This window comes from Diadema antillarum, unplaced genomic scaffold, assembly GCF_040938485.1.
Source record: "Diadema antillarum isolate AM-2024a unplaced genomic scaffold, OU_Dant_1.0 seq00000371_RagTag, whole genome shotgun sequence".
NCBI lineage: Eukaryota > Metazoa > Echinodermata > Echinoidea > Diadematoida > Diadematidae > Diadema > Diadema antillarum.
This window is the reverse complement of record NW_027271371.1, coordinates 621,135-648,021: the sequence shown is the minus strand read 5'-3', so window position 1 is coordinate 648,021 and position 26,887 is coordinate 621,135. Positions and strand designations below refer to the sequence as shown.

Genomic DNA, 26,887 nt, shown 5'->3' with positions numbered 1-26,887 from the left:
GTTTTTGTTTTGACCAATAGGCCCCTACAGTTATAGTGTGTTTGTAAAGTAAGACATAATAAGATACTATTGTACTGAAAAGGTATGCGTGGGGGAGGAGATCCGAGATGTTCATCTGCTGGACACTCTGGCTCAAATTTGCAGGACGTATTTTAGTACTAGCATTTCATGTCCTCTCCGATCCTCTGCCAGCAACTCCTCATACATTGCAGTGGTAAACTGGGAGGATTCTCGACGTACGAACGTGTAGGGCTTCATGGTTTCACTGTTACCCCGACACACAGTACACGGACACACACACACACCTCACACCTTTACGCATAGCCTGGCTAGGCTGCATCCGAAAAAAAAAGGAGCGTCATCGATCGGATCCGGAGCGGAGCGGAGCGAGGGTACGGTTTAGAGAGACCGACCCCGAATACTGAGGTGTTTTTATACGCGTACGGCGAACGTATTTCTGCTGCCACTTTCATGAATTATTGATAGGTTATCCTGGTCGTTGAAACGAAACGTGAACAAGCTAAAGAATCATTGTAATGCTCTTGATGGTCGGTCCTGCAACACTGTTTCTGGGGGCTTCGTAAACCACACGTACCCGTCAATTATCGCAGAATACGGCGACGGGGATACAAACGTTAGAGCTAGAATCTGGGAATATTTTCTGAGTTCTTTCTGGTGAATGTATGTTGACGCCATACATTTCAGCCGGATGCACGTCTACCGAAGACCAACGACTTGGCCGGCAGGGTAACTGAAGAATTTCGTTGGAGATCGACGTCACAGTGGAGTGTTGTACAGCAGGTAGGGTCCTAACTAAGTTAGACCTTTTTACAGAGACTCCAACTCTCCCGTTTTCGACGGGAGATCTCCCGCCGAAAGCCCATTTTTGCAAAATCTCCCGTTCTCCCGTTTGAGATTTGATTTCTCCTGCCCTGGCTCTGTGTCTCCCGGTGGAAAGGATTTCTTAATTATTGCTATCGTATGTTGAAAAAATAAGCCTTAGATAGCACCAGAAAACATCTAACGTTAGATCTAGAACCATAGAAACTTCGCGCTTCGCACACATCAACTTGGAGTCTCCCGTTTGCTAGGGGTGTCGGGCGGGAGAATCTCCAGATCAGAAAGTGCTTGGGGTTGGAGTCTCTGTTTTTATCATCTAACGGTTAGTGTGGTAATAGTATAGTAGTAGGCTTGCTGTCGGCAGATCTAATTCCACTTACGAGGAGTTAGCTAGGTCTAACGAATAACGTTTAAAAGCATAGGGATAGATTCTAGTACTGTAGATCTAGATCTAGAGCTTCTAGTAGTCTTTAACAAGTTAGAGTATTTAGAGTTCTAACAGTAACACTCAGTTAGACAGCCGGCCTACTTAATAAAAAACTTTATACTTAACAAGCCATGTTACTTCTTCAAAATACTCCTCAACGTTCCATTTGGAACCAAACGAGGAGGACATGGATTGAGATACTGGTATTTTGTTAGTTGTAATTGACAATGTAGGGCCGAGAAGTCTACCGCCATAGAATTTGTGTCATAGTCATACTTTATGCCCCAAGAACCCAGTATGGCAGTTAGGCAAGCATGCTATTATTACCGGACACCATGGTATTACCGGACACGCACATTTTTGGGTACTATAATGACATTCTGTACGCGCGAGACTTCGTAGATAGCCTAAAACAGAACTTTGTGTGGACCGAAATCGCAAAAAACGCGACATAAAAATGTAAAAACACGAAGAAATTCACATTTTACCTCAAATTTATAGTTGAGTGACCCGCACCTCGTCATAGTTGATATTTATTTGCATGTTTGAATCACATTTCACGACTGAAATTCTATGAAATCCCACTCACATACAGGAAAAATGCTGAAAATTCCAATATAAAACCCAAAGTTCACTGATCGATATCGGAAATTTGTAGCTATTATCCTCAAACGCAAACGATGCGGAATTGTGCGCTAAGGGGCCCGCAACTCGTAATCCGCGCGTGCAGCTCCCATAGACAAAGCATGTAAATTAGAAGTAGGCCTAGAGTCTAACCAGTTGTTGATTTCTCACAAAAGGTTTTATTGCATGAACTGTTCGAAATGTTCAAGACAGACATTTTACCGTAAAATACGAAATTTGAGCCTCATTTGCCGATTTTTTCTTTGTCATCCGCTCGGTGAGATTGAGAATGTGTACGGTGATTTGTGGGATGAATTGTGATTCTGGTGCAAGGACTAGGTGCGAAAGACCTTGATTATTCGATTATGAAAATCGCGTCTGGTAATACAATGCGATTTTGCAACGCGCAAAAAACAATTATTTTAAGAGGGGTATGTTTGAAGCATAGTTTCTAAAAACTGGAACTAAGAATTGACATAAGTTGGCTGAATTCGTAATTTCCAGGAGTCTGTGAATAAGTGGTATTATTTTGAGCCGAAATTTCATCCTCTGAGTAGGGAATTCAAAGCCGCGAAAAAAAGCGTCCGGTAATTGGATCTACCACCCTACCTCTCTAGCTCTGTAGACCCCTAGAGTTCTACCACTAACCCCCCCCCCCCCCAAAAAAAAAAAACAAAACAAAACAAAAACAAAAAAAAAACAAAAAAACAAAAACAAAAAACAAAAAAACCAGACCCCCAAAGGAAATAAAGCTAAATGCATTTAACGGTAAAGCATAGCACCTACATTGTATCCTAAACCAAACCCCGGCCCTATCAAACAGAAGAACTAAACCCTGGGCCTGGAGGCTTTATTTGCCTTCATTTTACATGTTACAGTAAATTCTAATGTTAGAACTCAGGAGTAAATTTACACTTATGAATGTTACAAGTGATTAGAAATCTAGCTAATAATTTACATATATGTCAATGTGTGCAGTTTTGTTGTGATGCCATAAAAGTATGAGGATGCCAAAATACCAAATTAATACTTACTTGACTATAATGCTCATCAAATACATTCAACCTTGTCTAGAATGTTGGATATTTGGATTACTGTTGAAGCCCCCCCCCCCCAAAAAAAAAAGCAAATCTATCAATAGATCTAGGCCTACTGTAAAACATCAGATATATTCGCGGCATGAAATTTTCGCGAATTGGAGCCGACAGTCTTTTTTGGGGGGCATGAAATTTTCGCGAACTGCCAGTGGCATTCAGTACATATAAAGCAGACAAGCCAAAGCTTGCCAAACCCAAAGTTCACTGATCGATATCGGAAATTTGTAGCTATTATCCTCAAACGCAAACGATGCGGAATTGTGCGCTAAGGGGCCCGCAACTCGTAATCCGCGCGTGCAGCTCCCATAGACAAAGCATGTAAATTAGAAGTAGGCCTAGAGTCTAACCAGTTGTCGATTTCTCACAAAAGGTTTTATTGCATGAACTGTTCGAAATGTTCAAGACAGACATTTTACCGTAAAATACGAAATTTGAGCCTCATTTGCCGATTTTTTCTTTGTCATCCGCTCGGTGAGATTGAGAATGTGTACGGTGATTTGTGGGATGAATTGTGATTCTGGTGCAAGGACTAGGTGCGAAAGACCTTGATTATTCGATTATGAAAATCGCGTCTGGTAATACAATGCGATTTTGCAACGCGCAAAAAACAATTATTTTAAGAGGGGTATGTTTGAAGCATAGTTTCTAAAAACTGGAACTAAGAATTGACATAAGTTGGCTGAATTCGTAATTTCCAGGAGTCTGTGAATAAGTGGTATTATTTTGAGCCGAAATTTCATCCTCTGAGTAGGGAATTCAAAGCCGCGAAAAAAAGCGTCCGGTAATTGGATCTACCACCCTACCTCTCTAGCTCTGTAGACCCCTAGAGTTCTACCACTAACCCCCCCCCCCCAAAAAAAAAAAACAAAACAAAACAAAAAAAACAAAAAAACAAAAAAACAAAAACAAAAAACAAAAAAACCAGACCCCCAAAGGAAATAAAGCTAAATGCATTTAACGGTAAAGCATAGCACCTACATTGTATCCTAAACCAAACCCCGGCCCTATCAAACAGAAGAACTAAACCCTGGGCCTGGAGGCTTTATTTGCCTTCATTTTACATGTTACAGTAAATTCTAATGTTAGAACTCAGGAGTAAATTTACACTTATGAATGTTACAAGTGATTAGAAATCTAGCTAATAATTTACATATATGTCAATGTGTGCAGTTTTGTTGTGATGCCATAAAAGTATGAGGATGCCAAAATACCAAATTAATACTTACTTGACTATAATGCTCATCAAATACATTCAACCTTGTCTAGAATGTTGGATATTTGGATTACTGTTGAAGCCCCCCCCCCCCAAAAAAAAGCAAATCTATCAATAGATCTAGGCCTACTGTAAAACATCAGATATATTCGCGGCATGAAATTTTCGCGAATTGGAGCCGACAGTCTTTTTTGGGGGGCATGAAATTTTCGCGAACTGCCAGTGGCATTCAGTACATATAAAGCAGACAAGCCAAAGCTTGCCAAACCCAAAGTTCACTGATCGATATCGGAAATTTGTAGCTATTATCCTCAAACGCAAACGATGCGGAATTGTGCGCTAAGGGGCCCGCAACTCGTAATCCGCGCGTGCAGCTCCCATAGACAAAGCATGTAAATTAGAAGTAGGCCTAGAGTCTAACCAGTTGTCGATTTCTCACAAAAGGTTTTATTGCATGAACTGTTCGAAATGTTCAAGACAGACATTTTACCGTAAAATACGAAATTTGAGCCTCATTTGCCGATTTTTTCTTTGTCATCCGCTCGGTGAGATTGAGAATGTGTACGGTGATTTGTGGGATGAATTGTGATTCTGGTGCAAGGACTAGGTGCGAAAGACCTTGATTATTCGATTATGAAAATCGCGTCTGGTAATACAATGCGATTTTGCAACGCGCAAAAAACAATTATTTTAAGAGGGGTATGTTTGAAGCATAGTTTCTAAAAACTGGAACTAAGAATTGACATAAGTTGGCTGAATTCGTAATTTCCAGGAGTCTGTGAATAAGTGGTATTATTTTGAGCCGAAATTTCATCCTCTGAGTAGGGAATTCAAAGCCGCGAAAAAAAGCGTCCGGTAATTGGATCTACCACCCTACCTCTCTAGCTCTGTAGACCCCTAGAGTTCTACACTAACCCCCCCCCCCCCCCCCCCAAAAAAAAAAAAAAAACAAAACAAAAAAACAAAAAACAAAAAACAAAAAACAAAAAACAAAAAACAAAACAAAAACCAGACCCCCAAAGGAAATAAAGCTAAATGCATTTAACGGTAAAGCATAGCACCTACATTGTATCCTAAACCAAACCCCGGCCCTATCAAACAGAAGAACTAAACCCTGGGCCTGGAGGCTTTATTTGCCTTCATTTTACATGTTACAGTAAATTCTAATGTTAGAACTCAGGAGTAAATTTACACTTATGAATGTTACAAGTGATTAGAAATCTAGCTAATAATTTACATATATGTCAATGTGTGCAGTTTTGTTGTGATGCCATAAAAGTATGAGGATGCCAAAATACCAAATTAATACTTACTTGACTATAATGCTCATCAAATACATTCAACCTTGTCTAGAATGTTGGATATTTGGATTACTGTTGAAGCCCCCCCCCCCCCCCAAAAAAAGCAAATCTATCAATAGATCTAGGCCTACTGTAAAACATCAGATATATTCGCGGCATGAAATTTTCGCGAATTGGAGCCGACAGTCTTTTTTGGGGGGCATGAAATTTTCGCGAACTGCCAGTGGCATTCAGTACATATAAAGCAGACAAGAACTTTCGCGTGCATTTTAATTTCGCGAATCTTGGCGCTCGCAAAATTCGCGAAATTAGAATGCACGTGAACTTTCCTTGTTTTACAGTATATGGGAACAGACATGGTATTTTAAAGGCAACCTACCCGCCACTGCTGGCATTGTGTAACAGTTGAGTTAATGCTGGGCCTAATTCCGGATGCGTAAATCTCTGTGTAATAATGCACTTGTCAATTGCAGTCTCGACCCCTGAGTACCCGGGGATGACCGGGACTTGCATCCCACTTGCAATTTTAGGATGTTACACCACCCGGCCAAGTCCGGCCAAGTCTCTGACAGGTCGGGCAATATTTTCACGGAAATTCCCCGCTAAGTCCCCGACAGGCCGGGCAAAATTGAAGGAGAAATCCCCGGCCAATTCCCCAACAGTCCGGGCAATATTTGTGCATAAATCCCCGGCCAAGTCCCCGACAAGCCGGGCAGTATTTGCATAGAAATACCCGGCCAAGTCCCGACTCATGTTATTGATATATGGAAACATGAAAGTTTTAAAAAAGTACTACGAGTATTTGCTTTGATATTTGATTTTTAAAATATTTTTGTTATACTCTCTTAATGAAATTCATGATTGATATAAAAAAACAACAGCAGTCAAGCTCCAACTGGAATCACATTTTGTTATTTGTACATGGTCTCTTAGTAGTAGAGCAGATAAGCCCTCAAAATCACGTGAATTGTGCAAAATTTGACTAAAGCATGAAACTTTCACCAGTGTTAGTACATACCATAAGATTTATTTTAAGATCGGGAGGTAAGTCTGATTTGACCTCTGATGACCTCCAGAGGTCAATGTACTTTAGATATCAGAAAATCGATGTTTTTAGACATTTGCAAATGATATATGTGGTTATGTTGCACTAAACATGCATTTATACCACAGAGAAATCATTTCCAGATTCAACAGAGCACTGACAGGATTTTACCTTTGACCTCTGATGACCTCCAGAGGTCAATGAACTTTAAATGTCAAAATATCGATGTTTTTAGACATTTGTGAATGATATATGTGGTTATGATTCACTAAACATGCATCTATACTTCAGGGAAACCATTTTCTGATTCCACAGAGCATTGACAGGTTTTAACCTTTGACCTCTGATGACCTTTGGAGGTCAATGACCTCAAAATATTATATTGATCTGTGATGTCATTTGTTAATGGTAACCATTGTTAAGATGTACAAAACAAGCATATCTGTCTTACAATGAAATTGTCTTCATATTCTAAAGAGCAGAGAGGTTTCTACCTTTGACCTCTGATGACCTTGAGAGGTCAATGACCTCAGAATATCAGAATATTGAAGTATGACATCATTGGTGAAAGGTCAAACATGGTAAAGATGTACAAAACAAGCATATCTGTGTACAATGACATCGTCTTCATATTCCAAGGTACACAGACGAGTTTCTGCCTTTGACCTCTGATGATCTCGAGAGGTCAATGACCTCAAAGTATCAGAATAGTTTGGCATCATCAATGGTAAACATGATGATGTTTTAGAGAGCACTCGTAGGCCCTGTTTATTAACGGGCCATTACCGTTCACCTATGAAAATCACACAAGGTCAAATACCTCGAATGAAATGTGAGGATGTTAATATTGATATTGCGATAGTTAATAGTTAATAATTCGTCGCTTGCCCGGAAGAAGGGAACGAGCGCGCGAATACGCGTAAAAAATAGATTTCGAGAAAATCGCAATTTAAAGTTTCAATTGACTATATCTTTGATATTTGAATATCAATACTGCTGAAAATTCACAAGTGAACAGATAATATTCCAATTTGGTACTAGCTAAAGTGGCTATAATGAATAATCTACAAATCTTATGATATTGCTTATGATCTTACCTCATGCAGGTCTTTTCTCGAAATCTATTTTTACGCGTATTCGCGCGCTCGTTCCCTTCTTCCGGGCAAGCGACGAATTGTTTATAATGTAGGGCTTACAAACCATGCATTTCTGTTACCAAAAAAGTGGCTACTCATTCCGCAGAACTTTTCAGGTAATTATCTAAGTCGGGTATGTGCACAGAGCAAGGGGTGTCGATCTGTTTTCACGTGGGGGGGGGAACTTGGAAAATATGTAAAAGCATAAGTTCATGGTGCAAAGGAATGAAGCGGAGGGGGAGGGGGAGGATGTGGGTGGGGGATTGGATTTTTGCAGGTTTAGACCTGAAATCAGTGATTCAGTGTAGCTCTTGTTTAATGTGTGCGTCATCACTTATACGGAAGTTGATGGGGTGTGGGCGCATCTCACCTACCCTCCTCCCAAAGACGAAGTTTTTTTTTTTTAAAGAATCTGATGCATACGTTTTGGGGAATATTTGAAAAAGTATGCATCACCAAGGTGTACCAAGTCTATATGGATGGGAACCCAGCAAGCGCAGCGTTGGCGAGGGTAGGGTATTCCACTCCCATTCGATAGAGCTCTTGTATTTTCAACGACCTGGCACACAGGCACTTTTGAAGGAATACCTCGAAATTTGTATCAAAAAGGTGTAGTATTGAAAAGTCAGCCATCTATGGAGGAAGACCAATCGACAGAAGGATGTGGGTGGAGGTATCCCCCTCCCACATTACGGAGCTTTTGCATTCTTTTGTTTGCAATTCAATGATCTCGTGCCACTCTTGGTTGAACTACCATTTTGAAAAAAAAAGTCCATACCCAAATGTGTAGCCATAATCAATGCATGGAGGAGAGGTTGATACAGCGAGAGGAGGGTATGAAAGGGGCTGTCCCCCAATCCTTCCCATGCGAGGGAGCCTTTGCAGTAAGAATAGAAATGTAATAAAAAAAAATATAGTATACACATTTATGATGGAATATTTGGGGAATTATCAGTAAAAGGAGTGTACCAAATCTAAGGGTAGAAACCGAGGAGGGATTGTTAATTGGAAGATACACTACCCCCTCCAACAAGAGGGATTTTCTTTAATATGTCGGAACTGAAATTAAAGATGTAGTACATACTTTGTGATGATATAGAACAAAAATGGGACAAAAGCACTGAGCGTATATGGAAGGGGACATAACGAAAGATAGTGTGGGGGAGGGGGTATGCAAAGGAGATTCTGCCTTTTAATCTGGTGCATACTATAGCTGAAATGTTCAGTGACAATTCATTTTCTGTCAAAAAAAGTGAAGAAAAAAATCTCAATCTCAGGAAATACTTGGAGGCAAAGTTTTATGTCCCCACCATTCCCCCTCCCATATTTTCTCGGGAGGCGGGGCAAATGCCTCTTGCCCTCCAAAATGAACAATCGTGTATATATAGGAAAGCCTTTTCATCTTTGGAATTCAAATAAAAATATCTCTTAGAAACATTTTTCATAGAATAAGGGAAATTATCATTCCCCAAAGTATGTTATATCTGTGGAAGGAACCAAGCAGGGGGAAAGAGTCTATCGAAAGGAGATATCCCCTCTCACAGAAGGGAGATTTTGCATTTCAGAATTAAATTTTAACAATCCGATGCACACTTAAAGTGAACAACTTGGCCAGTTTTCTGTCTAAAAAGCAAAAAACAAAAAACAACAACAAAAACTAACAACAACAAAACATAGTCCACATCTCAGAATTTAATGGGGTGGGGGTCAACTATCCCTGCCACCACCCCACCCCTCCTCCAAACTGATGCCCCGGTATGTGCATGTGTTTTATTCCACTTGTTGAAAAGAAGAGAGAGTTTTAAGAAACAATATTGTTCAGTGGTCGCTATCCCAGTCAAGTAAATTGTTTATCAATAAGGTGATTTCCTTCACCTGTATACCTTAAGATGATGTAGGCCTGGTATTTGCCTTGCACGTTATTACATCTATTTCTTTTTTAGTATTCTCGTTTATATTTTGATGTGAAAGATGTTTACTTTGCCACGATTTTATTTATACATAGAAAAAATAATCCAAGACTGAAAATGAAACTGATACAATATTTAATGATTGACATGATGCACATATTGTGTATTTCTATAGCAATAAAAGTGAGCAATTCAAAAGGCGTGTACTCATTTCACATGAACATTAGCGATGATCCTCTGACCTCTGGAGGATATTGAAAGATATGCATCAAAATGTAAGAATATTGATGTTTGGTCTCATTGGTTTGTAATGGCCAGCTGCTTATGAAATAATAATTATATTAAAAAATGCATTTTGTGTGTGTGTTTGTGTGTGTGTGTGTCCAAAATTGTATGCAGAGTATTCCACACACAGTTCAATTTTGACTTCCATCTACGACAATGAGCGGTTATTTTTTTCTCAACTACACTGTAATATCAAAATCTATTGAAAAAAACACGGTGGCGGCTGGGTCTAACACATTATCATTCCTTTTCGTTGGAGATCCATGCGGGATGGTCAAAACAAACATAAACAACAGATATCTCAGACCTAATTGTTATAACAAAGCATCATATCCTCATATACCCAACCCACCCCTCTATGCCCATACAATGTAAACCACCCCATGGACTTACTCGGAGCTTTAGAATATCCTTTGTCAACAGAGAGAGACATCCAAACCTTTGCAGTGCCGACTAAGATCTGCCATGGAACTGATTGGTATTGGCTCTGCATCATTGACAGCAGATCTCGTTTCCTATTCTCCTTCTTCTTCTTCTTCTTCTTCTTCTTCATTATACTGTGTAATCTTGTAATATTCTGCCATGGAGCCTTTTCTTGATTGGTTAAAGAAGGTATCCAAAGAGCTATATGAAGCAAAAAACAACAAACGAATGCAAAAACAAAAAGAGAGACATATGTATCTTTAATAACAGAGCTGAATATTGAGTATCTCTCTCCTGAAGTGTTTCAAAGAGATACAAGAGACAGTGGCCGAGAGTAGCCGCCACCTTTTTTGGGAGTAGGCCTACTTTGTGTTCTTGCAAATGATGCCTGACATTTTTGGTCATTTGCCCTTTTTGAAGAATGCAGCAATAGAGCCACAACTTCCTGCGGAGTGGATATTGTGGGGTTCTTGATGCAGAACATCATCGCTGAATTTGCCTGAGCTGTACTTTCTTAAAAGGATTGCCATTGTAGTTTTGTTTTGTTTTGCTTTGTTTTGTTTTTCAAGTGTGGCTGTAACACTGCTTGTTTTGCATGTGATGGTCATTGCAGCTAAAGAGTGCATATCTTCTCTGGATCATTCCAAACTTCATGATGTTTCACCTGGTTGAATGGATCCCAGATGACGCATGCATATTCCAGGACAGTCCTGAGCGGCATGGAGTAGCAAAACACCTGAACTTTATGATACTCGTATCTTCGTCTGGAGAGAGTCTTTGGTTGAAGTATAACCTTTTTAAGCTGCTGTGGCGATTTGATTCCAGCTGAGCCTCCTATTGGAACTCCAAAATATTTTGCACAATCCGCTTTCTCTATGCTTTGCCATGAATGCTTATCTATTCCCTGGGTAGGTCTCGGATGGCAATAGCTAGTTGCAATACACAGGATTGCTTCATGTGGAATGCACGTTGGGCCTCACAGTATGTCGAAGTTTTCAAGATGGTCCATGATGTCGCAGCTGTGGACTGTATACTCCAGGACCATGAGTCATTCATCGCAGTCATACTGTAACAACCCACCAGCTTTACACTGGCCAATACAGGCCCACCAGCTGGAAACTATGCAAATATTGCCCATGAGCTTGACACTTAGGCAAACCAGTCCCATAATGAGTCCGACAAATGGGGGAAAAGATCTATGAGACTTATACTGAATAGATTAAACACTCTGTATATCAGTCTCGTGGGCCTTGTTTTCCTCGAGTGTCGAGATAATGGCCATATTTGCCTATATTTGCTAGTCTACATAACTAACCCAAACATAACAGTTGTATTTGAGGTCACTGCCATCACTCAAGAAACTTAAGCTTTATTTCTGAAGTAATTGACCTCTCACATTTCAGAGACCTGTTACTATAAACCAATGCTCTGTGGAATGTGCATACATACTTTGATCAAACATCAATGCGTGATTTGTACATGATTAAGCATTTACGATTACACCAATGAAGCCAAACATCAATACAGGTAAGCCTACACATGTGACCTCAGTGACCTCTCATTGTCCTGAGAGGTCAAAGTTGGATATAATGCACAGGCTAATGACCAATGTTCCATGGAATGACAAGATTATTCTATTATAGCACAAATGATTGTACATCGGGTATTACAAAGTTAACCATTGACTATACATAGAATATCAATATTCTGATATTTTGAGGTCATTGACCTGTCACCTTCCTAAGAGGTCAAAGGTAGAGACACGTGAGTAATTTCTCTTGCTCTGTGGAATAGGAAAACAATTTAATTGTAATACAAATGAATATAACATCTAAATCATATTTGTCATCAACCAATTGCACCAAATATCAATGTTCTGACATTTTGAGGTCATTGGCCTCATCATAGGTCATCTGAGGTCATCAGAGGTCAAAGGTAGAAATCTGAATCGAAAGGCTCAGTGGAACATTGAGGCAATTCGTCTTACAAAAATTAGTTTTTAGTACATAATTATCGTGTTTCAGTTATGAGTGACGCATTAAAATATCAATTTTCTGACATTTTGAGGTCATTGACCTCTGAAGGTCATCAGAGGTCAAAGATAGAAACCTGTCAGGGCTCTGTGGAATATAAAGACAATTTCACTGTGACAAAAATTAAGTTTTAGTACATCATTACTGTGTTTATCATTAACCAATGACGCAAAATATCAATTTTCTTAGATTTTGAGGTCATTAACCTCTGGAGGTCATCAGAGGTCAAAGGTAGAAACCTGTCCGGGCTCTGTGGAACATAAAGACAATTTCACTGTGACAAATATTAAGTTTTAGTACATCATTACTGTGTTTATCATTAACCAATGACGCAAAACATCAATTTTCTTACATTTTGAGGTCATTGACCTCTAGAGGTCATCAGAGGTCAATTCAGACTTACCTCCCGATCTTAAAATTAATCTTATAGCATGTACTAACAATGGTGAAAGTTTCATGCTTTAGTCAAATTTTGCACAATTCTTCGGCTTATCTGCTCTACTATAGTGAAGATGCATGATCGATATAAGAACCAATGGAAATTACGTTCAAACTGAAAAACCTGCCCTTTATTCACGCACACACACATTCATTTCAATTCATTTCATTTATTTTATAAACCATAAACTGGAAAGCCTGTATGATTCAAGCGGCATACATTACACATATTTAAAGCACACATTTCAAAATAAAGACAGAAGATAACAGCACACATGTCATTAATTCAAAACAACACAAAATAAAAGCTTAACACTCAGTAACAAACAAATTACATTCACGACATAAAATATTGCACCTGTTACTTCTATACATAATCTCAATAACCTTTTTAAACCCAAGTGTTATAATATTATAACAAGATTAACAAAAGTTGCAAAGTACACTGGAAATAAAAAAAAAAAGGCTGATGAAGCACATACATGGATCTCAATAACAAATTTGAATGAAATCCGACAGAGAAAGTGGCTGATACAGTACACACAAGAATATGACAGATGCAGCACACACAAGAATTAACGAGACATAAAAACTCGTCACATTGAGGACGAGTTAGGTGATACGCTTGTGGTCATCAGATGACGGTCATCTGTGATCGACAAGAAAAGAATGTGATATAGGCACCTTGAAGTTATATTGAGCGTGCATGCGAAACCATTTCTGTAACCACTCGGCCACGGGTCATCCACGGAAATGGTAAGACAAAAAAAAAAACAACAATGTATAGATATAACAGGGGGAAAGTCAATGCCCACTCAACTAACGTGGCCGTGTGAACATCTATTGCATTGCTAGACGGAAAAGCGGCCTTGTAACGACTGAGGTCGCTATGCCATTTCTGGCAACTTGGGAAAAATACGTCCCGCAGACATAAAACCTATAATCGGCTGGTTTTGATACCTTGCCTTTAAACACAATTTTCAGTGAAATGACGTCATCAAATTACAAAACAATGACATGGTCTTGAAAGACAATTGTTCAAAGTACAACACCTCAGTCGTCGTCATTACATACTATGATCGGTTTGACAAAGTCAACCTGCAAAATTTTGCTGCAGTCGAAGCAATGTGGTCTCCAACACACAAAAAAGAGGGATATGGCGTGTGTGTGTGTCTGTGTGTGTGTATAGGTGCGTTTATATACGAACGTGATTTCTACATGGACGAATATGTAATACAAAATTGAAGAAAAAAAAAGTAAAATAGCTAAGTATTTTCTTTCGTGATCTTGTGGGGTTCGAACCCGCAACCTCACGTCTCTGAGACGTCGACTTTATCCACTCGGCCATACGTCTCGACGAGAAAATATGGGGAACGTAAACTTTTGTATGTGAAAGATACATGAGGACACGTTTTGTCCACATTCCATTTTCATTTTCAGTTTTAAACTGCAAAATTGTCAATCTGATGAGGAGATTTCAAAGAATAAAATGCATGATTACTGCAGCTTATTGTTTCAGCTACAAGATACTAAAGTTTCAGAGGAAATGAAGCAAAATCAGCTGAGATAAAGGTGCTTAAACGTTGTTAAGTCAATGCGTGGTGTGAAAAAAAATCACCTCCCATAGACAATACACGTAAACTTGTCCGATTTTGCGTCTTTACCTTTAATCACAATTTAAGGTATGATGACGTCATCAAATATCAAAAGCGTGAAATGGACTTAAAAGGCAAATGTTCAAAGTACAACATATCTGAATTTGGGATAATATTGAGCTTAAACAACAGAGATACGAGCAAATGAATGTCAGAAACAGTACCTTAAAAAAATTAATTCCACTTTTTTGATTTCAGATGACAATATGATGACGTCATAATGTATTTATGGAAATAATGATACTTGAAACGTTATGTCCAATTTATATGCTTTTGTAATATGCAATAAAAACATAGGGTCACCTGACGTTTTAAAGAGCTATGGCGAAATTAATAAAGACATGTTTTTTCACTATATTTGCACATAGATGCGCACGCGAAATTTCAACTTTGACGCAAGTGCATTGCTTTGTTATTTGTCAGAATCGATCAGAAATCAATGGATATTGTTACTCAAAGTATCAGGAATCCAAATCAGTCAAAAAAAGTGCATTTTCATGTTACTGATGCGCTGTGCGCGCGAAAACGCGCGGACGGATGCGCACGCGCAAAATTGTTTGAAACGCTTAAAATTGTCTGAAACTTCGAGATTTCCCATTGGAAAGTTGTTTTGAGCCTTTTAAAAGTTTGACGCGCGCTTACGCGTCCTAGATGACGTCCTAGGTTATTAGCATCAGAGAAAGAAAGATAGAGCGTGACCTGAACTTTATGTCCACAAAAAAATGATACAGAAATGACCTTTAGTTATGAATTATACTTCGTAATTCCGTCAGGGATTACGTTGACAAGAGAGACCCGCTGACGCATGCGCAGATTCCCCAATTCGTTGACGGCGCATTTGTACTGAAGCACGGCTTCGGATGCCCGTTTTTTCCCCTGAAAATATCGGCGCGATCCTCAAGAATAGGTTAGCGCTTTAGTGGAATATTGAAACTTAAAGTCTCTTAGTCGAAGTGTAAGTCACTTTAGAGACTATATTTCACGTTTCCGTTATCAAAAAATTAACGATCGGTATGGAGGCAAGCACGGCTGCCTCTCCCAAAACCCCAGCGGCGCCCGCTAAAGCTGGCCCGCTGGTTCCGGGCACCGGCAAGGTCGGTATCCCGGTAGAAAAACACGCAAGTAGCTATCAGTAACACCGCGAAGAAGACGATCGCTTCGTCGGTCAGTAATACGAAGGTGAAGAAAGGCACTGCCAAAACCGTAGCGGGATCTTCACAACAAAAAACTTCTGCTCATATGAATGAATTCGCCGAAAGGCTTGACAAAATGGAAAGTTTGCTTTCCAAAGTGATCGAAGCTCTCCCACAAGCGACCGCAAATTCATCGCGTTCGCCGGCCAACATGGCGACCGCCACGGGCAGTGGCGAGCAAGATATGAGTACGCGGGGTGCATACTATCCAACCGCGCCACACGCGGACATGAACTTGCCGGATAACTCGCCCACTGGGCAACTGGATATGGGTAATTCCGTGAAGTTGGGGCACAAAGTGTTACATTTTAGCATAACTCAATACTAATTATGCTATACATATATTGTTTATAGGCTTTACATTTGTATTGAGACCATACATTTTCCTGGAAATTTTGTGCCATTCAGACTCAATTTTGATGAAGTTATCTTAAAAAAATGTAACGGTGTCCTGTAGCATCGTGACGTGTCCATGTAGCATCGTGATAGTTAATATCTGGTCCTAAAAGACAAATTAATGCAATTAGCTTGACCAAAATTTGATATAATATGCATAATTACTAGATTAGTCAGATAGCTAAATATCTTAACTTTCCTTTCCACAGTTTTACTTTTACAAGAAAATTTACACAATGTGTCACTATGCTACGCGGTGTCCACCAAATGTAACAAAAAAGGACACCGCGTAGCATCGTGATACATTTTGTAATTTTCTTTTAAAATTAAAACTGTGTACAGGAAATTTGAGATATTTAGCTATCTGACTAATCTAGTAAATATGCATATTGCATCAAATTTTGGTCAAGCTAATTGCCATAATTTGTCTCTTAGGACCAAATTTTAAAATATCACGATGCTACATGGACACGTCCCGATGCTACAGGACACCGTTACATATTGTTTAATAACTTCATCAAAATTGAGTCTGAATGGCACAAAATTTCCAGGAAAATGTGTGGCCTCAATGCAAATGTAAAGCCTACAAACAATAAATGTATAGCATCATTAATATTGAGTTATGCTGAAATGTATTTTTCAAATATCACGATGCTACATGGACACTGCCCCAACTTCATGGAATTACCCATATGTACATGATAGATCATGACGACGATACTGCGTCTGGTTTCGACCACGCAGAGCAGATCCCGCAGTCCCAAGTGGAACAGTTTGAGATCCCCACCATAGCAGCTAAATTCGCGATGCCCACTGACATTGGGGATCCAATAGACGATGAAGTGGCAAAGTCGACTACCTATCTCATGACTCACCAACTCGAACTGAAAGTTCTGGAGGATGTGGTTGGAAAGTATCCCTATCCAAACAATTGTCAGCTCATCGATGTGCCCAAAGTGAATCTGCCTATCTGGGATTTTCTGCCACCAGCGACCAAGAGTCGGGATCTAAAGCTACAACGGGTGCAAAAATCACTTACAAAGGGATTAAATGCGTTCACAAGATCGCTCTCAGCAGGTCGCTTGTCTGATACGCAGCAAGATGCCCTCGCTCTGATTTGCAACGCGAATTTCGAGCTCAACTGTCTCCGTAAGGAGCTGATCAAACCAGACATAAACTCTAGATTTGCACATTTGTGTAAGCCATCCCTCCCTGCTACCCGTCTACTGTTTGGAGACGATCTAGGAAAACAAGTCAAGGACTTGAAAGATCAACAGCTAGCGGCAGCTGGAGTCATGAAATCGCAAGGGAGGGCGAGACCAATCGCGGCGTATCAGCGCTCTCTCAGTAGGCCGTATCCACAGAGAGGACGCGGGTTTCAGCATGCTGCATATAACAGACCGGTAGCTGGATCTACTGCTGGACCTTTTTTAGGCCAGAATTACAACAGGAGGGGCAGGCAGCCACCTCACACACAAACGCTGAGCTCGTCGAGCCAGGCAACTCAACAGACAGCCCAGCGAGGTGGGCACTCCCATCGGAGGAAGTAGGAGCTGATACCGCCGAAACGGTGAGTAATCTCTGCTTACCTAATCACACTAGACTTGGCACTAGATCTAGTAGTACATTGAAACATGATAGGCCTATTGGAGGTCGACTGAGGCTATTTAGAAATAACTGGAGGACAGTGACACATGATCAATTCATTCTGAACTCAATTTCTGGCATGAAATTGGAATTTAAGGAGGGAAAATCCCCCCCTACAAGCACAAGAAATCCTCACTCCTTTCGGAGAAATTCAATTGACAATGCTCGTGTGCATGAAGAAATCAGAAATCTGCAGACAATAAATGTTATTGAGCAATGCAGTCATGTGGAAGGAGAGTTCATCTCCAATGTATTCCCACGCCCCAAAAAGAATGGGGGCATACGGTTAATTCTGGACTTGTCAGAGTTAAACAAGTACCTTGTGTATCGTCATTTCAAGATGGACAATATTCACAAAGTACTGGAATTGATATCTCCAAACAATTTCTTAGCCTCAGTCGACCTTCGAGATGCCTACTATTCAGTCCCAGTACATGATGGAGACAGAAAATTCCTACGTTTCACTTTCAGTGACCAGTGTTGGCAATTCAAAGCAATGCCAAATGGGCTTACATCGTAGCTCAGCCCCCCGTTTGTTCACGAAAATACTGAAACCAGTGTTTGCAACACTGAGAAGATTGGGCCACATCGTTATTGGATATCTTGACGATACCATACTGATCAGTGAAAGTGAAGCGAAACTGAAGGAATCCATAGCTACAACAGTAAGCCTTCTCACACATCTTGGGTTTGTGGTGCACCCAGAAAAATCAGTGCTCTATCCGACCAGGAAAATAAAATTCCTTGGTTTTATGCTTGACACTGTAGAAATGTCTATCAGTCTGCCAGAAGAAAAAACGACAGAAATCAGAGATCTGTGCGCTAACTTGCTACATATGAATAGACCTTCAATTAGGCAAGTAGCACGAGTGATCGGAAAGATTGTAGCAAGCTTTCCGGCAGTACAGTATGGTCCATTGTTCTATCGTGAACTGGAAAAGGACAAAATTCAAGCTCTGAAGGCAAACAAAGGTCATTTCGATAGAAAAATGGAACTATCCACCGAAGCAAAACAGGAGCTTCAGTGGTGGGTAGAGAACATTCACACTGCCTTCGCACCAATCCAAAGAAAGAAAGCAGATCTAGAATTGCGCTCAGATGCCAGTGGGGCAGGATGGGGCGCCACAAACCTCCACAGTAGTACTGGGGGAAGATGGAGTGAGAAGAACTACATACTGCAAAGCATAGTGGCATCAATTATCTTGAATTAGTTGCGGCTGGGCATGGTCTCAAGTCGTACTGCAAAGAACTAAGAGATGTGCATGTTTTGCTGCGTGTAGACAACACTACAGCTGTAGCATACCTACACAACATGGGAGGCGTTAAGTCCCCTAACTGTAATGATGCCGCAAAAGAAATTTGGAAATGGTGCATACATAAGCACATTTGGATCACTGCGTCCCACATTCCTGGAAAATTAAATGTAGAAGCGGACCACAGGTCAAGACAGTTTAATGATGGGTCTGAATGGATGCTAAATCCAGCGAAATTCCAGGAAATTGCCAGTCACTATGGTACCCCAGAAATCGACTTGTTTGCATCAAGGCTAAATAAACAAGTAGAAAGATATGTAGCATGGCAACCAGACCCAGAGGCAGAAAATGTAGATGCCTTCACACTCGATTGGGGTCCATTGGATTTCTATGCCTTTCCTCCCTTCTGTCTTATCTCAAGATGCCTACAAAAAATTAGGCAGGACAAAGCAAAAGGCATCGTAGTTGTACCAAACTGGCCCACCCAACCATGGTTCCCTGTATTAATGTCCCTGACCACTGAAAGACCAATGTTATTAAGGCATAGTGCAGAGTTGCTTACGCTCCCGGGAACGGGAGAACCTCATCCCCTGCATGACAGACTTGATCTGCTCTGTTTCAGGTGCTGCGAAAACCCCTAAGCAGAGGTGGACTGAATTCAAGAACAGTTGACATCATCGCAGCATCGTGGCGAAAATCTACAAAAAAGCAGTAAGGGGTTTACATCAGGAAATGGAAGTCCTTTTGTACAAAGCGTAGTTTGAACTATCTAACAGCACAAGCAAAGGACGTGCTGGAATTTTTAAGTGTTCTTTTTTATGATGAAAGTTGTAGTTACAGTGTTATCAACAGTGCACGTAGTGCACTTTCTTCGTTTTTGATATTGGAGGATAATTGTCCAGTTGGAAAACATCCACTCATTTCGCGTTTCGTTAAAGGTGTTTTTCATCTTCGCCCACCGTTACCCAGATATCGTGAGATTTGGGATGTGAACATAGTGTTTAATAAACTTCGTAGGTGGGCACCTGCAAAGACGCTTTCTTTGAAAGTGTTGACCTGGAAACTGTGCACATTAATGGCCTTAGTTTCTGCGCAGAGAGTACAGTCGCTGCACAATCTGCACCTCGACCACGTGCAGCTAAAAACCAGCGGTGCGCAATTTGTTTTCAAGGACCTCTTAAAGCACAGCAGGCCAGGAAACGCTAACCTCAATTTGTCGATGAGGGCCTTCCCACCAGACAGACGACTGTGTGTGGTGAACTATCTGCAGCACTACATCAAGCGAACAAGCACATTACGAGGCAAGGAGCGCTACCTGTTCATTAGCTTCAAGAAGCCTCATCATCGCGTGACATCACAAACCATAGCCAGGTGGATCAAGAGCACGCTTTCAGCTGCAGGGATAAATACTCAGGTTTACGCAGCCCACTCTACCTGAGCAGCTACGACATCAGCCGCAAGGTGTGCGGATTTGCCCATCAGTCAAATTCTGGCACAAGCAGGCTGGGCTGGAGAAAGGACATTTAGAAATTTCTACAACAAACCACTGGAAACGAGGAGAAGTTATGCTGCAGCTGTGATCCTGAGCAAAAGCAATCCACAGCTGAACCACCAGAATTAATGGCAGCCAGCCCCACATTGACTACAGGGCCATTTAATGCAGGTAAATACCTACTGCATAGATAAGCCATTAATTTACATAGGCCGTTCATGGCTAACGGCTTTAAAATCTCTTGTCAACGTAATCCCTGACGGAATTACGAAGTATAATTGATAGATTAAACGAGAACTTACCTGTTTGTAGTTTGATCTCAATTATATGAGTAATATTACGGAAGGGATTACGTCCCTCCCTTCCCTCCCTGTGTATTCAAACTACAGTGGAAAGTTCTCGTTGATCTATGTTTTCGTTAGCCATGACCGGTTTTTCTACGAATATTGGGGAATCTGCGCATGCGTCAGCGGGTCTCTCTTGTCAACGTAATCCCTTCCGTAATATTACTCATATAATTGAGATCAAACTACAAACAGGTAAGTTCTCGTTTAATCTATCAAGTTATGATCGATCATGTAACATGGTCCGAAAATCACAAAATGGCGCCTAGATGACGTCATAGAGACGTTACTGTCATGAAAACCTTATTGTGGCTAGATATTGTCATGAGACATGTTTACTGAAAATGTCATGTTACTCCGTAATGTCATTCTTGAGATATTGACGACACAAAATGTGGCAGAAAGAAAGAAGAATAAGAAAAAAGACAGATTTTGACAATCACAATAGGTGATATGCTAAAAGCGTATCACCTAAAAATCATTTTGAATGCATAAGCCTAAAGCGGCCTTCCCACATACAGGTATAATACGGCGGATGCGGGGCGGAACGTAATTTGGCGGATTGCTGGCGGATGCGACAGGAAAAATGCAGTGCACGGGTGAGTCGCCGGGTGTGCAGGATGTCCGCCTACTGCCCGGCGGTTGTCAGGCGGGTGATACGTAGTGGACCTGTCCTCAAGCCATAGTGCACTCGTCGGATCATACGTGGTATCTGCCAATCAGCCGGCGCTATCCGTCGCATGTACCTCATACCTGGTACACCCGTCACAGCCGTGAACCCATCCGTGACGTATCCCTGCACACCTGGCATGGAGCCGTGGTGGATCCGACTACTTCACACGCCATGTGTCTGCCACGGCTGTTCACGTATGCGCTGGATTAGCTGGCGGGTGTAGGCGTATGTCCGTCGGATGTCCACCGGCTGTGCTACGGGTGTGTCTTACCGGGAGCAGAGCTTACCGGGAGCAAAATTTTCGCGGCGTGGCCACGGCTTCGCTGTATCCGCCACGGCTACTAGGGATGCCCAGGGGTGTACTGGCGATCCTCAGGGATGTCTCCCGGATGAGCAGGGATGGGCATCCGCCGTCATAACGCCGTACTATACCTGTACTATGGGAAGGGGTTTTATGATTTTTCTTAGTAGGATTCGTAGCCAATATTATTCCAGTTGTTTAACTTCCAATGAAACGACATGTTTTAGTATTCCAGTTCATTTGATGATTTTACGTTTAAATATACTGGTAAATCTGCCATTTTTTACCTGTACCGTGCTTAGAGTTCATCTGGTGTGAATTTGCCCAGTTTGGTCTGTTTGATTGCTCCAAGGAGTCAGCTGGTATGCTATCTAGTGTGCCAGTCCATTACCTTGTTTTAAAAGTCGAATCAAATATTCAATATGCCATTTCTGTCCGGCCGATTCCAATTGATATCAAATACTATTTCTATAGAAATGACGGGAAAACATGCCATAAAATAGTCTTAACGTTGTTCAAAAAGTAAAAAACCAACAAACAAAGAAAACACATCTAACTTTTGACTTTTAGCCGTAAATGGTTGAATAATTGACCTACAACTTCCGCCATATTGTGATCATGAATGTAACGAGAAAAATGGTTGTATATTAACGTCTTTAAGACGTCATCAGTCTGCTATCTGGGAAGTCACTAATATACGTCGCAAAAACTGACGTAAATATTACGCCATAGATACGTCGCTAATATGACGTGATGAATATGTCGCGAAATTGACGTGAAATTTACGTCATAATTACATGGTTAAATATGACGTGATGAACACGTCACAAAACTGACGTGAATTATACGTCATAAATATGTCGCTGATATGACGTGATCCTAAATAGTCAAAACTGAAGTGAATTTTACGTCATATATACGTCGTTCATATGATGTGATAACTATGTCGCAAAACTGACATGAAATTTACGTCGTAAATACGTCACTAGTATGACGTGATGAACACGTCAAAAAACTGACGTGAAATTTATGTCATAAACACATTGCTTATATGACGTGATGAACAGGTCACAAAACTGACATGAAATTTACGTCATGAATACATCGCTAAATGACGTGGTGAACACGTCACAAAACTGACGTGAAATTTACGTCATAAATATGTCGTTACCATGACGTGATATATACATCACAAAACTGACGTGAAATTCACGTCATAAATACATCGCTACTATGACGTGATGAACAAGTAACAAAACTGACGTGAAATTCACGTCATGAATACGTCGCTAAAATGACGTGATGAACACGTCAAAATACTGATGTGAAATTCACATGATAGCTAATATGACGTGATGAACACGTCACACAACTGACGTGAAACTTACATCATAAATACGTCGCTCTATGACGTGATAAATACGTCGCAAAACTGATGTGAAATTTATGTCATAAATACATCGCTTATATGACGTGATGAACACGTCACAAAACTGGCGTGAATAATACGTCATAAATATGTCGATAATATGACGTGATGAACATGTCACAAAACTGCATGACGTGAATTATTCATCATAAATATGTCGCTAATACGACGTGATAAATATTAGTCTTAGAACTGATGTGAAATTTACATCATAAATACGTCGCTAAAATGACGTGATGACTACGTCACAAAACTGACGTAAATTTTACGTCATTTAATGGTGTCAATGTGACGTGCGACCAGTTTTACCAGTTACGACCAATTTAAGACGTCTTATTGACGTCAGTCTGCTATCAGGGAGGGGGCCGCAGGAATATAATTTCGCTTCACTTTGCCGTGCATGTCCAGTCGGCACTGGCAGCAGCTAGCTCAGTGGCACTGTACTGCAGTCCAACCCCGGCTGCAGCCCCACTGTAAATGAAACAAAGCTAGCCACTTTCCTTACCTCTCTACGCTTCCTTTCCTCGGTTCTCTTTGAGGTCAATGCTCGAGATGTTTCTGTTTTATAACTCATATGAGCAAATATATGGTCGGGATTGCATCTGGCTTCAGGAGTTTTTTCGGTATATAACCGAGGGCGACAGCCTGCCTGTCCATGTCAAAACATGCTTCTCAAATGGTCCTTGCATAGCCATAGCCGGACAACACGATATCAAGAATGCTTTAGTTTTTATGTTCGGCTTCGTTGTACCGAGATTTCTCAGCCATACAGCGCACCTTTCACGATCCTTTTGTGAGTCTGGGATGGAAAAAACTATTCTCCTTGGTAATTTTCTCTACGATTCGAGCAAAATACTGCTTGACACATTGGTATGATGAAAGATAGTGCGACCAGACGACGCTGAATGCGGTCACCCCTCTAGTGTAAATAGATGTGTAGAACCGTTTCTACGTACTAGTACAGTACGTATGATACGAAAACATAAACAGCTAACTGCCTGCGCGGCGGCAATAGGGCTGCAGCTGCGCTGTGATAGACTGGAAACGCGCGAAGGGCAAACCGGGGTATCTACCGTAGATCCAGTACCATCCTGTGCGAATATACAATACACAATACATACACACACACACACACACACACGCACAGTACGTAAAAACAATGTCAAATACTAGTAGCCATCGCCTTCTTCATGCATCCGCGTAACTAGGGAGCGTACGCATAACGAGCAGAACATGGCTGGGAAGAGTTGTGCCACCTGACTCTCCGCCAAGACTTGCTCATTAGCATATTCACCATGCAGATTCACACTCTTTAAACCAAAATTTACGAGCTTATTTGGTGATTCGAAAGTTTGTTTTTGGTGAAAGTAGTTTATTGGAGGTACCAACAACAACATATATTTTTTTTAAATTCGTGAGGACTGCCTCACTTTAAGATGTGAAAGAGGTCGATTATTCCATTATGAAATTATGTCCGGAATTGTAAAATGCGATTTTGCCCCATGCTAAATCTTTTTAGTCGAGGGGTTAAATTTTCCAAAAATCGGAGTGATTAGTGCAAATATTTTTGCAGAATCTGTTATTTTCAGGACTTACTTACAAGGGATTATATTTTCCCAAAGCCCGCAGCGCTGAGGGAAAATATGATCACGAGGGAAAATATAACTCCCTGGCGTTCCAAAGATTGTTACATTCCACCCCCTACCAGTCAATATCTGTTATATTAGATGGCCTTGCCCTTGATTGTGCTTTACAGAAGAGCCTACACTAACGACGCATAGCCTAACCGTTTATACACTCATGTTAGCCCGACCAGACGCTGTGTGCGCGCTGTCGCGATTTTGTAGTTTTACAGTGGCGACTGGACTGTGTAGTTGCTAGTAGGCCTACTGTGTAGGCTCATGTCCTCTAACGACAATAGGCCCTACTAACGTTAACGTTAGGCTCAAGTCAAGTAACGACGCTTTAGGGCCCTATAGTTAAATTAGGCTCAGGTCTAAAAGATCAGCAGATGTTCTATCGTTAGGGTCTACTCACAAAACAAATCTAACTTTAGGCCTAACGTTATGGCCTACTGGGCAATTTTTATAATTTGACATTTGTTTCTACATGTAGGCCCTAGTAGCTAGGCTAACTGGTTATGTCTAAATTCTAATGTTTGTTAAATGTTATAGGGCCTACTAGATAGACTCTATTCTAACGTTAGTCCTAATTTAGATTTAACGTTAGGGAGTTCTAACGTAAGAATCTACACGGTCTAACGTTACGTAAGTCTAGCGTCTAAAACTCTAACTGTTAAGTCTAACATTAGAGTTAGTGTCTAGAAGTGCCTACATCACATGCGTCCAAATTGGCTCCCCAGTCCAGTGGCTCCCGCAGTGCATCATCTTTTTCTAGGCCTATAGGCCCTACTCTAACGTTGATTTTTAGTCAATTTGTCTTGTGCCAGGACCGGTATAGACATAGGCCTACCTTCTGTCATCAGGAATCTGCAGCAATTTCAAAATCAGTCTTTTTTTTCCCTCTGTTGCACAGATGAACATTGTTGAAACACAGTGATTTGCAAACCAGTCTGCTCGGTGTCGTAGTCCTCCACTTGTGGTTTGTTCGATGTAACGTTAGGCCTCTGGATCTAACGTTAGTCTAACTCTAAAGTTACGTCAATACAAAGATGCATGAATTGCCCTCGTTCTAAGAACTGAACTGAACAAAATGTCTCTAGACTATTAACTCGCTCGTTTTAGGCCATGTTTAGTGGAGTTAGAATCCTTATCCTCCAAAATCTTATCGAGCTTGTCGTCGTTGATGATAGACAAAACGAGGTTCCATTTTGAAGTGTGAATCCAAACTTCGCGGGCCGAATGATACGTGCATACATAAACGGTACATTGGGTAGGGCCTACGGTCGGTACCTATGTTATTACACTGTACGTAACGTTTAGCTTCCCGAATTCCATCCAGGCAGGCCTAGCGCATGACGCTACTCCGCACCGCGCCGTGCCGTCTACTCTCTCACGTATCGTGTGTGTGTGTGTGTGTGGTGGGGGGGCGGGGGGTGAGTGGGAACAGATTACATCGATCCAGACTGCAGTTATCGATAGTAATCGTTTGCTCCTCCCAGTTACCGACGTGGTCCCACACCCTTATATTGGTGTAATTACTTGTATTTCAACCGTAAGAGGGCGACACACATGGAAAAAATATATTCATTTTACCAGTTGGTCAACATAACGAGCTGGGAAAAATATAAAATTTGCGATCCTTGTAAACAGCATCACGTGATGAGCTCTCGACCAATCACGTACCAGAAACTGTCTATAAAGCCATCTAGAATCCTAGTTTTCCTATGTGCCTCTACATTCTGCTCTACATGCTGTCAAGGCCCTACATGTATGGCACATTTGTATGTTAGCTTTCAAATCTAAAAAAAAATGCGAGTTGCAGTATAACTGGGCAAAGACATTGTGGTATTTCAGGTGTCAGAGATTAAATAAGAATGAAGCCCAAATACATATCTGGTACAATGAATTGGAAGGTCCAGGGAAATCGCACTATATAAAGGCCTTTGTAAACATTCAAATAACTGTAAATGTGTAATTCACCCCTATACTTTGGAAATCTCAGATTTGGGCAAAGAAATGAAAAATATTACCCAGATTTTGAAGATTTCATGCCAGTAATGCCCTGATAGTGTCCCCCAAAAAAATTAAATTGTAGGCGTGGCTTGTGACG

The 26,887-nt window shown here is 40.9% G+C and overlaps 2 protein-coding genes across 3 annotated transcripts in view; both read left to right on the top strand.

Annotated features, from left to right (window-relative positions):
- The first annotated feature begins 327 nt into the window (after positions 1–327).
- LOC139731433 (synaptotagmin-1-like) overlaps positions 328–26,887 on the top strand; it is a 106,850-nt gene continuing 80,290 nt past the window's right edge. The window contains exon 1 of one of the 2 annotated variants that reach the window (XM_071642315.1): positions 328–801. The gene's annotated coding sequence lies outside the window, so the exon portion shown is untranslated. The remainder of the gene's footprint in view (positions 802–26,887) is intronic. The other variant, XM_071642317.1, reaches the window with a different exon arrangement.
- On the top strand, positions 16,532–20,876 carry LOC139731432 (uncharacterized). The gene has a single exon (XM_071642314.1). The coding sequence runs from the start codon at positions 16,709–16,711 to the stop codon at positions 17,564–17,566; it is 858 nt and encodes a 285-aa protein (XP_071498415.1). The 5' UTR covers positions 16,532–16,708; the 3' UTR covers positions 17,567–20,876.